Here is an 18,622-nt window from a genome sequence, read left to right on the forward strand (position 1 = left end):
TATTAGCAGGTATCAGCTGAGAACTGAGAGTTTCTGGACATGCTGTGTTTAAACCACTGATTCCTTAGGAAAACATTAACTAGAGAGGAAAAGTAATTTAATTAGTGAGTGGGATCTGAGTGGGTGGCCTAATACTTAGGGACTTTTCTATTTGTTTGTTTCTGCTGATTGCTGATGCTCAGAATTTTTTTTTTTTTAATGCAGTCTTACTCATTTCCAAAGGGTAGTGGCATTTCCATGAAATTCCATATGTCTTCAGATGTTTTCTAAACAGCTGTTTTAGGAGGTACTGGAAGGCTTCTCAGGAAACATTTTTCCCAGTTTTTCTAAATGGACTGTGATTTTTGACCCTCCTGCAAGCAGTCTTGGGAGAGTAGGAAAACTGGGCGACTTTATGTAATTTTAGTAATCTGATAAGGTGCTTTTAGTTGCAAGAACTGAGATGATGATTGCTAGTCCCCTGTCATTTGTTGCAGGCTGTCAAAATGACTATGATCTGTATAACCCTTAATGTCATCTAAGGCCCAGGATAAGCTTGACAAGATTGCTTTAGAACGGTGTTGCTGTCAGACAAGGCTGCCTATAGCAGTCACTTTGCTACACCAAGACTGGCCAACTCTGTGTCTCAGACTGGCTCTTACAGGGGCCTGTGTCCAAGTCATGCTGTAGTCCTCTGACTTGTGGCTAAATCTTAAACAGATAAAACTAGATAAATACACTATTTTCCTTCCCATTAAATGCATTCTTATCTAGATCTTGTGAGGCAGATGAGAGACTGGTCTTCTCTGATCACCTAAAGGAAACTTCCCTTTAGAACTGTCCAAAGATGCCTAGGAATTTTCATCCAACTTTTTCAGAATGTTTGGACAGACCCTGAGGGCTTCCAGCTGTCACTTATTTCCCTGGATCAGAGAAAAGCACTTGGATTCAGAGTCAAGAGTGCTCCCATTACAGAGATGGCACTGAACGGCAATTGTCTGATCAGTGAACATTCATACAACTCATTTCCCTCTTCTTCACTTCCCTTTGGCCATTGCCATCATGGACTGGAGGCAGTGAAGCCTTAGCTGTGCTCCAGGGGAGCTCCTGGAGAGGTTCTGCCTTGGTTCTGTGGTGACTGCTGTAGGCTGGGCCTTGAGCCATGAGCATTCCATAGATGAGGAAGGACACTGATCCTGCAGAGGTGCACAGCTCCAAAACCAGAGCTGTGCCATCGTCTCTAAGGCACATTATATGCCCTTTGCAGAACATGTTGCAAAACACCTTGCACTTGCTACAAAGCAGAAGGGCTTTGTACTATCAATGACAAGACAGCCAATGTCTTCAGGTCCTCTTAAACATCTGGTATGGTTCATCTTGCAGTTAGTTAAGCGCAGCCTTCAGCTCTTAAAATTATGTTCAAATCTCTGTTTTGTATGGTATAACAGATTTTTTTCTGAAAATATTTTGTATGTTTCTTAGGAGCATCACAGAGACCTTCTCTGTTTTCCTTTACCTTCCTTTCCTTGGGAACCCATTTGCCATGACTGTTTCTTCTGTCATAGCATCGTGGCATGAGTCTGCCCTGCCTGGTTAGAGGAGTGGACTGGTGCATTTCACATATTTTTTAGTCTAAATCCAGAATGAGTGCAAATCACAGTGTAATCTGCCCTACCTACCTGTATGAGATCCATTCTAGTATGAGCACACAACTTTAGAAGCAACAAATTTCTGGTTAACCCTACTACTGCACTTATCTTCAAAATATTTTGTTCAGTGTCACATCTTCAGCAATGGAAGTTGCTTTTATTCATGTTTCCATATCCCTTTTTGCTGTTATAGCCCTGGATAGAATTCATAAGTCAAAGACCCCCATCATAGTCTACAACTGTAAAAATAAATCATCCAGCGGCCTAGGACTTTGTCATTAAATAAATTGTAAATAATCAAGTCTTATGGCCTTAACATTCTCCTTGGCCACTGTCTTTGGCTCAAAAAGGCTGAAAAGTTTTTACAGAGCAATTGTCTGTTGATATCCTGAAGCTTTCTTTTTGAAACCTTTTAGAAACCTTCTTTTAGAACTTGATATTCTAGTCACAGAAATAGAACTCATAACATCAGTTATGCCATAGGGCTCCCTCATTACAAATTAGTAAAGTGCTTACAAAGACATGACAGGTGACTGGAAACTTTCTCTTTGAGGAACCAGAACTGTAGAACTGTCTGAAATTTAGACTCAAAGAGTCTTCCTCTCCTAGTCAGAGATAATTCTTTGCTCTTTGGCTGCTCTTTACATCAGCTCTTTGAGCCAAGTAATTTTATGAAGTGTTTTTTTATATTGTCTTTAAAAATGTAGTCACTTGCTACATTGTCATTGTCCCAGGCCTTATTAGACTGCATGAATTGGTAAAGTGTTTTAGCAGCACTACCATGATGTTTTGTGCAGGCAGTTTGTTAGATCCTGTCCTCTGATCAGCTCATCTTGAAGAGGCAGACCTGACTCATTTCTCACTATATTCCATTTTCCTTCCTCTACCCTTTAGCAGTCAATGGGTCAGGTTCATTTGGGCTTGACATGAGGTGACTTCAGAACAACTGCCAACACTATGCATCGTCCTCACCTTCACTCCCTTTTCCATTCTTCCCCAAGATTACTGTTGTAAGAACTCACTTTGACCATAAAATGTTCTTGCTCTGGCCCTAGAAGGTACAATGTTGGTTCTTTCTTGTCAGAAGAAGAGGGGTATACAAAGTACTTTTGAGTATAGCAAAGAGCAACAGGACAATGAGCCCATCCTGAAGCTGAGGAATTGTAGTAATTTCCCTTGCATACTTAAGGGACTCAAAATGGACACCACTGATAGAGGTGTCTTCAGAAATCCAAACTCTGCACAGAAATTCACTCATTCACAAGACATAGCTAATTCTGTGTCAGGTCAGCTGAAGACTTTGCCATTGGACACCAACTTCTTGGGTCATCAGTAAGGTTATTTGGAACTCACCTCAAAGAGAGTGATGCAATTCTCTTTCCTGGAAGCTGTTTCCTAAGAGCCCTTCAAAGTGTTCTACTGTCAGCTGAAATGCTGGTATTAGCTGTAAAGTGCATCAGAACTGTGCTGGTCTTTGTTATTTCTCAATTTTACTTCTGCTTAGATTGCTTCTGTGGTGCCATTTGGAAACCAACAAGGACCAGCTTTGCCAGGCTGGGATATATGTGCACCTGTATTACATTTCATCCCTGGTTTCCTAGAAGTTGTTCACAGGCAGGACTGTGGTCTGGCTATATTCCTGGCACATAACCAGCAAATAAAGTAGTATTTTCACAAGTTCTGTGTTTTCCCTTGTTATGGCAAGCATCATTTGACTTCTGCAGATGTCTCCTCTTCCATTATCTTATCAGTGGCTTTCCAGCCATTTATAATGAGCAGCCAGCTACCTTCCTGGAAAGGTGAGTGTGCAGTCAGCTAAGACCATTCCCTCTGCACAGCAATAGCTAGAGATGTGAGCTGTGGAAATTGCAGTTTGGGCATTTCTGCCATGGATTAGTATGTGACAGAGAATATCCTCCCTGCATGTTATGTGGGGCAGAACCATCTCTTTGTTTACCTTTGCTCGCTGTGGAAATTGTACTTCCCCATCAGCTCAACTCCAAGGATCCCAAATATTACAGTAAACAGCCAAAGCCAGTTCAGAATAAGAGATCGCAAGTGCAAGTCCTGCTCTGGCCACTCTAATGACATGCCAGTACTCCCTTCTCTGTCTGCTGGTCAGTTCTTTCATCCAATCTTGTGCTTCCAAAAAGTACCTGGAAATATCAGCCAAGGTAACTGTGTTTATCCTGTCCTGGCCAAAGCTGTTTAGGTTTCATGTCTTTAGCCCAGTACCTACAATGGATTTTAATGAGCTGCTCATCATATTAAATAAAAATCACACAACTTGAGCTTGTGGCCATGACTTACAGCATTTGTAGCAAAGGCAAGCATTTAAATATCTGTCACATCAAAAAGGCAGAGAGATATACAATTTTAGAGGTTGGTTTACCAATTTGACCCAAAAGTGGTACTCAACATCATATGCCTTGCGTCATCTGAGTTTAATAGTCAGCTATATGGCATCTTTTCTTAACCCCCAGTTATCTAAGTATTAGGCTGCCCTATTCATCCTGAACATCAAGTGTGCTTTGACTGACTTGTCTGGAGCACCTGACAAGTAAAAAACTTATAATTTCTCTCGTGTGCTTCTTTTTACTTCCATCTCTCTGTATGACACACAGGATTCTCTTTGAACCACTGTTTTCTCTTCAGTAGAGACATTCACCTTTTTCTTGATTACAGGAAAATAGAATCCACAAAGTTAACTACAATTACCAGAGTGTCATAATTAAATTTGTTTTTTCCTGCCATGTTTAAAATGACAGCATATCAATATGAAAATTTTCCTTCTGTAGTCTTTCAGCATCCGAAGATCTCTCTGCTGGTGACTCAGTGTGAATAACTTATCCAAAATCAAACATCTCTCTTGAAATATTGTATAAATCACTCGGTGACAGTGTAGATCATATGGAAATCCACCGTTTTCTGGATTTTAGGACTCTCTGGTAGAGCCATATTTAGCTTCTTTGCAGATCAGGAAAAGGAGCTGTAGAACGTACTGAAGCCACACATTCTTAACCTAAAAGAATCTTGTCATCTGATGAGGGTTTTCTGTCAAAAGCCTTTTTTCTTGAAAGAAGTTTTGTAAGGAAACTGGTTTCACAGTGCTTTTGCCTGGAACGATCTTCCGAAATAGGGAGACATAATGTGCACAGACAGAACATACGTGTTAGAATATTCGATTGAAATGTGAGGAAATTATTCTAAAGACCCTTTCACAGTGCATTGCAACCCCTGTTGAAGGAAAATGTTGGTCTTTAAAGTCAGACTAACTCTTAATTGCCTCATGTATATGTTTCACTTGAGGCCACTATTGGTAATCAATAGCCTGATAAGGGCTAGGGATTTTTCAGTTTCAGTTAACATAAAAGCATAGAAAATGTGACCTGGGTTTCTAATGTGCAATTTAATGCCTAAACTACCAAACACTAGAGTAAGGAGTGTACAAGCTCTGGTTTGCCATCAGAAAAAATTCCAAAAGTCTTACACTCTTTCATTCCAGTGTGAATTAAAAATGGATTCTGCAGACTTTATTTTTTTCTTCTTTCAAAATAGAAAGAGGGTGATGCTCTTCCCAGGCTTCTGTCTCAAAGAGCAGGATGATGGACAAGCTCGTGTTTGTTTTCAAGTGTTCTTTCAAAGCAGTTAACTTCTATCACAGTTACAGCCTACCAAGGGTCACTTTAAGCCAAGAGCACCTTTCCAGTGTGTACTTCAGTACCTAGCTTTGTTGTACTGCCTCCTAGAACTCTTTCCAATTACTTAAAATATGTCTTTATTTTTGCGAATGGCTTTTACCCAACTTAGAATTGGTCACTGTCAGAAAACCAAGTGTGTGGCTCTGTATGCATCATAATCCTTTTGTGCTTTAATCAAGGAAGAATTGCAAACATTTCATTAGCAGACATATTGCTAGGAGGTTCTATAATTCAGTTACTGACTGTGAAACCAAGACCTCGCTTTAACTCCTTCTGTCAGTTCTACTTTGCTGTACGAAATCATAGCAAACGGGGGAAGGAATCCCTGAGGTCATTCATGCATTCTCTGTCTCCCAAGGGCAGATCTTTTCATCTTGAGTTACCATCACTTTTATTCACTGAGTTTGTGAATGGTGTGCTATTTCCTGTAAAAATCCCTTTTCTTCATTTCTTTGCTGACGATAAAGACTCTGACCTTATCCAGAATTCCTGGCAATACCTTCCATTGTTTCGTTTTCCTATTTTAAATTGAAAGATTTATCCGAGGTCAGGAGATAAAGCTCCTTCGCAGTGTTCTGAGAATTTCAGTTTTTCTTAAATGCAGCTTCTCTATCTAAAGAGAGCACCACAGCTACAAGTGTTAATTTTAAGAACCAAACTAGACTCATAGGATGCCTGTAAAACAGCTCATCTAATCTATGAAGTGAGATTCGCTAGGTATCTAGTGTTCCCTGAAGAGAAATCAACTTTGTTTTGAATTGAGAGCTGCAGGGTTCATGATTCAGTGTAAGATTCACCTAGTTGTTTCTTCACATATTCCCTATGTGGCAGGGCAGAATTCTCATCCTATTTTCATGCAAATAAAATTCTACCAATCATGAAATTGCTAGGAAATGAGAAGACAAGCATAACGAAGTGAAGAATTCCACATCCTGCAAGTTACCCTTTCTGTCTTACCTTTTTCATTCCCTGAATATGAAGCTCTTTCAACTTCTCCTTCATCTGTTCACAGCTATTTGTTTCTTTCATTATACTCTTGTGAATGCTCTTTCTCTATCCTTTCAGCATCACAGAGCATAATTTGCATGAGAATAGCATAGTTCTCCCTTAACTGAAAATTGAAATATTTTGTGTGTTTAGTTTCTTCTTGGGCTTGTTGTCCTTTGGGTCCCTCCCTGTACCCTGATCTCCTGCCACATAGCACGTGTACTTCATGTACTGCTACTTTCAGTAAAATTCTTTTTATGGATGGCAATAGCAGTCTTATCATCTGTTCTGTCTCATGGCTTTCTTACTCATACTGCATATTCCCTCTTACATAAAGGCAAGTTCATTTTATAATCCACAGAATTTTTTTTTTTAAATGGCCTTTCTTAAGTTTGAATCTCTTCCAAGTTTCAGGCTTTCAGGATTTGTGCATTTTTCATCACAATTTGAGGGGGATCTTCAGTGTGGTTTTTTTTTTTTATTCAGTTAGGTAGTCCTTGTTCTTAGGCACAGTCATGTGCTTCACCTATCACTAGTGGTTAAAATTATTTCTAGATTCTCTAGATAAAAGTTAGGAGGAAGAGAAAGAACTCCAGTCCAAAACCCCAGCGTGTCTGGAATTCAGAAAGAGCTGTCTTTGGTGGAGATTGTGCAGTGGCACCAATGTGAAGGAAACAAATGACATGCCTGCACAGGCAGCCTTTGAGCTAGATGGAGAAAAAAGTGCTTTTTCAGGTGTGAAAGGAGGGGAAGTACAAATTAAGGACTAATTTGACTCCAGACACTTTGTGTATTAAAGTAAATGAATTCAACATTCTTTAAGGGGAGGCAGCCAGTACCACTCAGCTGAGCAGGATCTTGCCCTCTTTGCTCTAATACTTTACCATCATCACTTTTTCAAAACTGCAACATAGTTGGCACAATGGAGTCCTGGTGTTGGTCCTTATGAGGACCCCAAAACACTACAGTGATGCAAGGAATCATAACAGACAATGGCAATTAATGGTTTCAGATTAGACCTTCTCCAAATTCTCAAAGCGATAGATTTGGCTATCTTTAACAGATGTCCTTAATCTTTCCTCAGTTGTTCAAAGTTGGTGTTTCACTGTGAATTAAATACAGAAGAATACACTCATTTTTATGTGCTTAGGATAGGTAAACAGGTTATCTCTTGATTATGCAATTTACAACAGCTTTAGTGACAGCACATCTGCTGAGAGTAGTTTACCCTTTTTGCCACTCCAGTTGCCAGGAATTATTACTTCAGAGGCACCTTTTTAGGAAAAGATGGTCTAATTAATCCACATCCCTCCGTTGCACTGGCTAAAACTGTGAGTGCACTAAAACTGCCATCCTGCTTGCACCATTTAGCTTTAGTTGCATGAAGATCAACTTGTTTGTATCTAACCCCTGAATTTAAGACAGTTGTTCTGAGCATAAGATGCCATGTTCAGATCTTGTGCAAAATTCAAACCAGGTGTAGAAGTAGGAACAATTACAATCTGAGTACAGTTATTCATAACTTTGCTTGGACTATGTTTTGCTTGATTGGATGTGATGGCTTCTCTAAATTCTGAGCTCCAGGCTGCTCCATCAAGAATTACTCTTGCCTAGCATAAATGTTGACTCAGAATAAGCTCAAAATAATATGGCACAGATTTTGAGAGCAAAGCTCAGTCATCCTGTTTCTGCTGACCCCAATGAGCTTTAGTCCACTGCAAATGAATTCAAAATAAGGCAGTTTGAGTTGCTAATTTTCTTTAACTTGCCCTTTGGGTAGTGTTATCATTTGGGCAATCACAGGAACTAGGTAGTGGAAGAAAAGCATTTTTCCACTTTCAAGTCTTCCTTTCTGCTGTACTTACTGCTTACCATGTCAACGAAACAGTTTATGGAAATCTGGCAAACTTAGGGAATGCTCTTTTTTTGGGGGGGCTGCTGTGTCTTTTATTTGCAGCCTACCAGTTGCTGCAAAAAATCCTTTTCCTCTGCCCAAGGCCTTAAGATAGGGGATCAGTCCAGCCTTCCTCTCTGATTCAGGGGAAATGGCAATTATAAGCCCTACAGAAAAGTCATTTAATTTAGTCCAAGAACAACTTCTTCTGAGCAAGAAAGCGCCATTCAGTGTCCCTCTCCTGCTTTTCCTGAGACAGATGCTGCAAGGCTGCCTTGAATGTAAGTGATGACTTCAGTGGCTTCCCTCTCCCATTTTCACTTGGGTTACATAGTTCTCTTGTTTTCACTGCAGCTGAGTTTTTGTCTTCTGTTAAGACTTCTTTGCATGTTTTACACAGATTCTTGAGAGCAGCTCTTACATTTACAGCTGTTATCCACTCTTTTCAGTCATTGTGTTATGATCAGGAGTCTGGAAACAGATACCATTTTTCTGGATCCTGTTGACTTCAGACTGCCATGATGGGTAACAGAAAAGATCAGAGAATCACTTCTCAACATCTCTAAAGGAAGCCCCTTGTTGCTAGAATCCCCTTCCTCTTGCTTTTATTGGTGTTTGCCTTGTCCAGTTTTAATACCTGTCCTCATGATTTATCAAAGATTATAGAGAATGACCTAGTGTTAAGACATAGCTTCCTGCATGATCCTCAGATGTATCTCTTGTATCTAGATGTATCTGGACTATCTTGCTAGTCTCAAGGACCTATGTAATTTTGTTCTGCTTTGCACTATATCTCAGTTCCTATAAAACTGATTTGGATCTTAATCCAGATTGAACCAACAATGAATAAATAAAGATTCCAAGATTTAGCTAATTTTGACCAATACCCTTAAAAGCATGTAATGTTTCTTCGTTCATGAGATAAATTGAAGTCACAAAAATTTGCTTTATAAAATAAATGGCTGCTTTAAAAATCCCAAACAAACAGATTTTTATGAGAAGCTTATCTTTTAAATGGTCATATTTACTTGTTTCATAGAAGAAGCTGAAAATCAGGCTTTCAGAAATATTCTCAAACTATGAGATGTATTTGGAGTTTCAGGCATTTAATAGTATTCAAAGCCAAATAAATCCTGTCTGATGTGACTCTTCTTTTTAAGAAAGTGACCTGTTGCCACCTGGTAGAGATTCTGCTTTAGTTCAGAAGCTTCAGAAGTAGAACCTGAAGAGCTGTATATTCACTGCTAAACCATTGCAAGCACTGGAGGAACTTCTTCTGGTAGCTAAGTAAATGTTCCTGATTCAGTGCTGAAGAACCAACAGCTCAAGCTTGTGCTTTTTAATTGGATATTTTAATATCCAGAAGCAGTGCATATCCCATAGTGCAGTGGACTAATGTCAAATAGTTCCTATGGATTAAACCATAGCATATTGGTAGTGATTTTAGCTATTTCTTGTCTGTGGATTCACTGAGCAGATACACCGGAGATTGTTCCAGATTTAGGAGCTTACACTGGGAAAATACAGTGTAATGTCTCCCAGACCATTGTTTATAAGTTGATGTCCTTTTCTTTAGATACCTGTTTCTGCTTGAATTTTCTGGTAGGAATTCAGTCGGGGTGTAGATGGGGCTACAAGCATCACTTTAAATTAACAGTAAGGTCTAATTGTTTCAGATTATGAGCTTTGTCATAATTTAGAAGGAATCTATATGTCACTAACATGACACTGCTTTAGTTGTGTCTTCCAGTTCTTTTTTCTGCTACCTTGTCAGAACAAAAAAAGAACAGAAACAAAAATGTGCAAAAATAGTTGGAAGCAAACAAAAAAAAAAAAAAAAAAAAAAAAAAAAACGAGGAAAAAAGGCTAAAATGTTGAGGTTGTCTTTCACAGAGAAAAAAAAAAAACCAGCAAAAAGGATCTGTAGGATCAATATCACCTTGAAGATCTGATCCAATTTTTAACATCTGTTCTTTCCCTTCCATAGTTTCTCCAGTGTGATAGAATGGAAATAAGTAATTAGCTTCTGCTCTTGGCTTGAGGCCTAAAAGTTCCATTTGTGTTTCAAATATATGCTGAGGTTTGGTAGTGGAGAGCCGAGGGATGAGTCGGCGTCACCCTGCTCAGAAACACAGGTGGTCATGCATTTGGTTTGTGCTGTGTGTAGGCCTCAGCTCCTCTCTTTGATGTAGCCTCTTTCCCACATACTACTATTCATGTTTGCTTTCTTTTACTGATGTTTTCTCACGACCTTGAGTTAAAGGAATTTCATCAGTACATCTCTCCAATTATCTAAAGTGTGAGAGGTACTGTCACATGTCCTCTTGCTCACTTGGATCTTCATTCTGTTAAGAGTTCGTCATGTATGAAAGTCAGAGTTACTGGGAAGGTTGCAGGGTATTCACCCTTTTTGGTTTGTTTTACTAAATCTGTGTGAAAATAAGAAAAGCTGGCTTGATTCCTTCTATTTATGCGTAGAAATAACTCTTGTTCATTGAGTGACCCTTACCCTATAGATCCAGTCATCCATGCCATGGGAAAAAAAAATTGTTGTGTCTATTCATTTTCACTGGATGTCATCCAGAAAGCAGAAATATTACTGCTTATGTTCATCTTGTGTTGACGCACCGCAATAAAGGAGTCTTCATATGCCAGAGTTAATCTGCTAACAGAAGATTTACTGCTCTTTGCAGTGCCATGCCAAACGTAACCTTCAGCGCTTTTTCCTGAGTTTTAACCTTAACTCTTTACTCCTGGCAAATCCTCCTGCCCTTAAACTGTGCCCAAGTTAAAAATTTTAAATGACCTGAAACAGTTTTCCTTCCCTGAAAGGTAAAATTATTATTTGATATGTTGGTCACATACAAAACGCACACAAATGGAACACTCGTTCACATACAAATGGAAATGGCAGCATTGTCATTTGCAGAAGAATTCTTCAAGCAGAAGTTTCAGCCTCTAAGTCTATAAAATAGTACTTCCAAGAGAAGTAGATGAAAATGAGAACTATATTGCTTAAACAGTTAAGTTCAGGTCCTGCAAGGTGAGCACGAACTGCCTGAAAATCAGGAGCTGCAGACTCAGCTCCATTTTCAGAAAGCCATTTCAGAAAACATGTCAATCCATTTGTTAACTGTGCTTCCTGGCAGTGACATACAAATCCGTTTCTATACTGGTAGCTCTTTCTACATGATGTTACTACATAGCAAACAGACATAAAAGTTTAAAATCTATCTGGAGGACCATGTGTGAATGTATATGGGCTCAGAGATCTGTCCCATGCTGTTAATGTATGTGTGCCCTAAATCCGTGTTTCAGTTTGTTCTTAAGTGCCAGGAGCTTATTTCACAACTGGTGGAGAGGCCTGTGCCAGTGCAAAAGAAAAAAAAAATGAGTTACACTTTTTTTCTTTTTTTTTTTTTTTATTTAAAGCAGTGAAGTCTTTCCAAATGGCCAGTCTAAGTTCATCTTGAGGGCAAAGCACAAGCTACTTTAAAATAAAAATCTTTTCGTACTAGTCAGTAGAAAAATAAAGCCTGTTCTGTTCTGTGTAAATAATTTTTGATCAATGTAGTGTTCTAAGGCAATTCCCAATTAGCATATCCTATAGCTGATTGTCAGACCCTGTCTACAGGCTACAATTGTGACACAGGCTGTGAATATTCAGCAATAGGAGTCTGTAAATCTGAGTAAGTAATGACAAAGCCTCTTTAGGGAAAGAGGTGAGCTGAGTAGAATAATGGCAATCTTGGGGGGCAGTGGGGTATTTTAATTTAATCAAATCCAGAGCAACTGAAAAAGATACTATTAAAAGGACTTACTCTCTGAAGTAAATACTTTTCAGGAAAATGTACAGTTCAAACTGACGTGCTAAATTGGCATCCTTACATCCACTCCATTCTGTGGATCAAAGCAAAGTTAATCATTTCCCTTGCCTTTTATCTCTTTTATGGACGTGTTTGTGAGTATGTGTGCATATGCATGTGTACGGTGTGTGCATGTGCATACATGAGTAACACAAAACAATGGCAGCCAGGGAGGGGTTCTTGCTTTTTCTGTAATGAAGTTGGAGATTTTCTTTTTTTTAATCTAGTGGTACCTAATAGTCACTGCCCACTGTAGTAAAACCTCAGAAGTATTGCAACTTTCTCTTGCCTGTGTTTGCCCAGCCACCCTTCTACATACTACAAGCACTGGGAAATTTCAATGACACAGCTTGGAATGGGTTCAGTGACCTCAATTATGCCCTCCCACCCACTCCAAACTCCTTTCAATTTGCAAAAAGCTTTAAGTGGACAAAACCCAGATGCCTTTTGCTTGTAGTTCAGTAAGAACAGATTGGGCATGTAGATTCTTGTCAAAGTGATATATGTAGTTCATTTTCCATTAACTCTTTCTTAACTAAAGGTTTTAAATTCTCAGTTCCAAGTCTAGCACTCTGCTTTGCTTTCTACTGTTTGTAAAGTTCATTATGCCTACAAGATCATTTAAAAGTGAACCTTACAATACCTCAGCTAGACATTGGCTGGTGCAAAACAGAATGTTTGGTTCTGCTTTTAAAGGCAATCACTTTTTTTTATTTCTTTTTAAACTTGTTTCATATGTAATAACTCATCCTGTTGTCTAAGAGAGTTGAAAAACACTAACTAAATACACTAAGTAAAATCTCCCGTTTGGGAGGAAAAAGAAATCATGACTTGTGGAAATCATTTGCCAGTCAAAAACCAGTATATAGACCCTGATGACCTTGAGCTTGCTTCAGTTGCCTTGCTTAAAACTTATATTGCTTTTAATATGTTGTAATATTGCCCCAAAGAGAAAGTGCCCTTCCCCTCCCCCAGAGCATTTCATTACACTCCCTTTCTCCCTCTCTCTCCCTCTCTCTCTCTCTCTTTCATTCTGCAGAAACATGTGCTGTCAATAACGGAGGCTGTGATCGGACTTGCAAGGATACCGCGACAGGGGTACGGTGCAGTTGCCCAGTTGGATTTACCCTGCAGCCTGATGGGAAAACGTGCAAAGGTCAGCCTCTGTTTGCTTTGCAATGCATCATTTGCCTTCAGCGGGTCCAGTACAAGATGTAAATATTCAGTTATTTAATCAATACTTTTTAAGTCGAGTCAGGACTGGTATAGTGATTGCAATTAAGTTCATTCGCTTTCTCCTTCCCTAATTTTTATCTATTTACCTGGTTCAATTGTTTTCCTTTTTATTTATTAGAGGGGTTTATTACTGCAAAGAAATGAGATGCAGAGGTCAAACTGTTTCAAGCTGAGCAGAGATTTAGAGGAACAACTCAGGGCTGCAAAAAGCCTTTAGTTTCAAAGGCCATTCTGATACCTTTGTAAAACCTCATTCATCTGACAGTGTCTGCATTTGTCTATTCAGAAAGCGAGTCACAATTGTCAAGCAATGCTTTGTCACCTGTGGATAATCAACTGCTTATTACTAAGTGAAGCCAGGTATTGCTCAGAAAAAAAAACCCAGACACTTGCTTAATTCTGCGCCTTTAAAAGATAAATAGCCAGCTACAAAGGAAAACTGAAATAACATTTACAAATGCAGGAGTCTAACCCACACAGCTGATGCTCAGGTTTTACTGCTCCGAAGGCAGCACGAGAACCTTGCTATTCTGTCTTTCATGTGTGTGAAAGCTGAGGTCTGGGGAAAAGAGAGCAGGAAAGAGCATCTGATAGCACTTTCAGCATGTGCTCTCAGTTAAGGAGACAGGGACAGCTCTCGAATGTCCCTACACAGTCACACTTTAATGGCACATGAGGAGATTTGGGTACATATTGGTAGGACCAGGCCATCTATTAGGCCAGGTCAACCATTTTCCCATTTTCCCACTTTCCTGTGTATTCCTTTTGAGCTTCTTTGCAAAAGACTTGGAGATGGAGATGGAGATCCAGGAGGACATGGCATGTATTCTTGTCACAGAGAATATTTTTCACTACTCAGTGACTTAGCTTAAATTGACCTAACTTGCTAAGAAATTATTGTGACTTTTGTTCCTTCAAATTAACCAGAAATGTCAGAATATCTTCAGTCCAGGGCGTGATGTTACTTAAAATAGTAAAACCCACAAAAATAAACAGAAAATGTGTGGTTTCCTCTTGCTACAGGCTGAAAAATCCCAGTGCTTGGGCATGATCCTGTTAGTATTTATAGAAATAACAGTCCATTTGCCTGTTTATTTGAAAATAAAACATTTAGGCTGCCATCGCACACAATGTTAATAGTTATGGGTGAGCACACATCAAAACTCAGTCATCTTAGTTCAAGCCACATAAAAATAAATCTTCATTTTTACCAGCAGACTGGCTAAGCCATAGCAGAACAGTAACAGTGATTCCACCAAGTGCTTAAAAAGGAGGCATTTTAATAATGTAACATACACCTAGGCTAGATCATAATGTTTATTATTGAAACTGTGTCATGAAAAAAAGAGTAATTCTAAATTTAGACATTTGGCCAGAGAACTAACATGAAATGATATTTATATAATAATTGAGACTATAATTATTCCTATAGACAAAATGAAATATTCTACTGATTCAAATACCTTAACTCTAAGCTCTTTCACATTTTGTTTTTCCCCTTTTTTATGAGTAGAAAATATAAGAAACAGAATCTGTATTTTTATGACGCTGCTGATCCTTTCTTACTTTCTTAAAATAAGCAGCAACTGGAAATTAACACAGATGGTTTAATTAAGCACCAAGCCTTTTCTTTTTAACTTTTATTGACATTTTAGGAAATACTCTTTATTGTGAAATGGTAAAATATACATTTTGAATTTAATTTAATTTAATTAATAAAATTTATGTTATGTATTGCTCTGTGAGATTTCTGAGCTAGATCCTGCTCTCCTGAATCTGAAGTCATTTTCCATTTAAATCTGTGCAAAAAGGATCCTGCACTTAAACTGACCAATGAAGTTTCTTGCACAGCTTTTGCAGGCAGCCCTTTGTAAAAGGGGATGCTCTGTAGGATTTGCATCTCCTGAGGGAAAAAGCAAGCTTTTTGGTGGAGTGACATTGATGTCCTCTTGGCTTCTCTTGCTGATAGGTAAAGCCAGGAAAAACCAGGCAGGAGAAAGTCAGTGTGTACATATTCCTTCCTCTGCATTCTCTAGAAAAGAAAAGAAGAGAGTGATTGGCACAGGTTTTCTCCTTGGATTTTTTTTTCCTCTTTACTCTCCTTGATTTGACTGGTCTCCAGTTTCTCATATATCCAGTTCCTCGTTTCCTCCAGCTGTAATTTTACATCTGTGTGGTAATCACAAGGGATTTTCCTGGATGCCCTTTAAAGCATCTTCAGGGATCGTGGAGCTGCCACATCCTGTCTTTCTTGGGCACAGTTTTCAAGTCCATCATGTGTCACAGCATGTCCAAGTGAGGTTTCTTAGAGAACATCATTTTAAGGGAGGTTATGTTTCTAAATGTAGAAAAAAGATATGCCATTGTCTGTTATGGGATGGTAGAGATGTAGGGCATGTAAGAAATGCTGAGAGGAACTGAAAGAAGAATTAATATATTAACTGAAAAATGCAGTTGTGGGTGGAGCAAAATGATTAATATGTTTAGGTTTAATTTAGCAAATAATGTTGACCAAAAATAATGTTTTTATTGGAAAGTCTGTGATTTTTTAGTGCATTTTGGCATCTTCCTCTCGAAGTCATTTTACACAGTGCAGTTACTACATGAAGTTATGTAGATGATTAGATTCAAGAGGCTTAAATAAAACTCAAACATCTGAACTTTTGGGTATTGCAAAGTGGGATAATTTATTAATTTGTAATTCTATCTCACTTGTAGGTGATTTCCTCAATAATGTGCTTTTGCTATATTAGTAATTTATGGAAATCTGCTGCCACATTTCTTCCTTATTTTTTTTTTACAAGGGAATGAGTTGATCTAAAAAAAAATCATGAAATAAAAATGCTATTTTTCTAAATAACAAAAATTTCTATGGTTCTGTTCAACAATTAGGACGCTAGTCAATTTTAGGCATTGTGTAGACACGTAATAGGAAAAAGTTTACTGTCCAAAATGTCTGCAGGTTTTTCTGTAGTAGTTGGGAATTGCGTTAATTGTTTAGTATAGAAAAAAGGCAAGTATACGTACAAAAGGAAAGATAAGTTCTTAAAATAGAGTGTATGCAAACATGCTCGATTGCCAAAAGGTGGCAAAGAAACCCTTTTAAATATAACTAATTGTTCTATGCTTTGTTTGCAATATCACAGTTCCCATTCTGTAGTTCTATCATAAAAGCTGGGACGAATTTAAATCACAGAGTACAGAACTGAGTCCTGTCTAAAAATCTGATAATTCTCCTGGCCCTTCCCAGTGTATCAGAGAATGGAAGGTGTAGGAGAACAACCTCCAGGTAATACAAGGAAGCTGCCTTCAGTGGTTTTGCAAGAGGCTGAGCTTTTCCATAGTGAGAAATGAGAGTTCATTGTACCTCAAAGAATCAAGCTCCTTTTTAATGCAGAGTACAGTCTGGTTTATATCAAATGTCAGTAAAATGGGGGATGAAATTGTTGTGGAGATACTTTTAACATGGAATACATACAGGTATCGGTAGAGCACATAGGAAGAGTACTGTCCACTGTCATGGAGGATTGCTTTGCTTTCTGGAAACTGGGAAAAGCTTTTTAATCTTCGATTAAAAATCTCTGATTTCTCCATTACATTACTTACCTGGTCTTGCAGTGAAATAAGAGAAAAAGTGTTGTCTGCGGTCTAGTTAGAATGATCTTCAGACGTGTTAATGGTGCTTGGATAAAAGTTCATTAACCTTTTGCTGTCTTTTAAAAGTCAGCCTTGAACTCGAGTCTTCCCTCAGTTGGCTTGGCACACAATGGAGAATTCACCTTTATTCCCTTCAGCTTTCCTGTCAACTGGGCTCTTAATAAGCCAAAGCACGGAGGCTTTTGATGGCTAAGAGAAGAGACATTCCAGGCAGAAAGAGTTCCATACTCTCCCTCTAATTAATGCTATTTAATTTCTACTGCCATTGTAACCGGGTGATGCCAGCTTGATGCTCAGTTCATTTGATGTTGTCGATTGTTGTGCTGCACATGAGGAAGCAGTGTAGGTCACTTCCTTGAATGCCTACCAAGTTATCCCACAGAATTCAGCCAATTCAGACAGAAAGGGAGACTGAAGATTAAAAGATGTAGAGACCCGGGATGCTTATTGCTCATTACCTCCTACCCACTTTTTAATATCCTCTGTGCTGTGCGTATCAGGGGTTCTGTGGTCCTCAGCTCCCTTGTTTGTTGGTTTCTGTGCTTCCTTCCTGCTGAGTGACCTTTTCATGGATCCAGCTCCATTCTGCCCTCAGTGAGAAGATTCATCAGTTTAGCATTTTAATTGTACTGAATACAGCTCGGGTAACTGGATAATGCAGGAGGCTCATTTGCAAAAGGCTTACAGGGTTCAAGAGGAGTGAAGTCAGACTAGATTAGATGTAGCACAGATTTCTGAAGATTGTTTAAATCCATCTGCCAAACTGGATCAAACAATAAAGAGCTCACTTTCCCGAGGGCAGCTACAGAAGACAAGCTGAGCCAGGGAGAATTCTTCTCTCAGGTCTTAAAGTAGAGAAGGACTGAGGATGATGGCAAAAGATGATGTCTGAGAGAGACAGAGACTTTCCTTTGTGGCTTCACTAAGAAGTGAGTCAGAGCAAGAGGAAGGGCCACAAACTTCTGGCATGGTGTAAAATATATGACCACGTCTATGATATATATGCTCCATTTCTGCTCTGGAACTTAACAAAGAAGCTGTGCCCCCAGGCACTCTTGTGCCTGAATAAAGCAACTTCCCAGCACTCTGCACCTGGACATAGAGGAACTGTGCAGGCTGCAGCCTTGCTGAGCTCCTAGAGTCAAAGGGCACAGCAAATGAAATTTTTAAGCAGGAGAAACTGGATTTTTAAGGGTCATTGAGCAAAAGCGACATCTCAATTATGACTTTTCTACTAACATCCATGAAGTGCTACCTAACTTTGCAATGTCCCACAGGTGTTGTGTAATAGCAAGATGTGGATTGTTTTGTTCAGTTGACCTCCTGTTTTGCATCATTTCACCTGCATTTCGTCATTTGATTTGCATCTTGTGACAATCCACCCTTAAGAGGAAGGAACCTGACAACAGGACTTTGGGATAGTCAGCTGGGCTGGAATGTCAGGGGGTTTAGTAGCAATGTGGTATTACATGTTCATAATGTGCCACCAGGACATAAAGTGAGTAAATGCATAAGGGTCAATTCCTGTGCAGGAATAGGTCTGTGCTACGCCCAGATGTTCTCACAGATGTGGGTGTAGGAGACAGAAAGTTCCCTGCACGTCCCCAGCTAGAGATGTTGTGTTTTCTTCTCTGTGTGACAGTCAGCCCTTCT

The 18,622-nt window shown here is 39.1% G+C and overlaps 1 protein-coding gene across 1 annotated transcript in view; it reads left to right on the forward strand.

Moving 5' to 3' along the window:
- Positions 1–18,622, forward strand: part of SCUBE1 (signal peptide, CUB domain and EGF like domain containing 1) — a 188,239-nt gene that overhangs the window by 109,432 nt on the left and 60,185 nt on the right. The window contains exon 8 of the mRNA XM_066183682.1: positions 13,116–13,232. Coding sequence (XP_066039779.1) covers positions 13,116–13,232 — 117 coding nt within the window. The remainder of the gene's footprint in view (positions 1–13,115; positions 13,233–18,622) is intronic.

Source organism: Chamaea fasciata, unplaced genomic scaffold (assembly GCF_029207755.1).
Source record: "Chamaea fasciata isolate MVZ Bird 193981 ecotype frontalis unplaced genomic scaffold, bChaFas1.0.hap1 SCAF_5, whole genome shotgun sequence".
Lineage (NCBI taxonomy): Eukaryota > Metazoa > Chordata > Aves > Passeriformes > Sylviidae > Chamaea > Chamaea fasciata.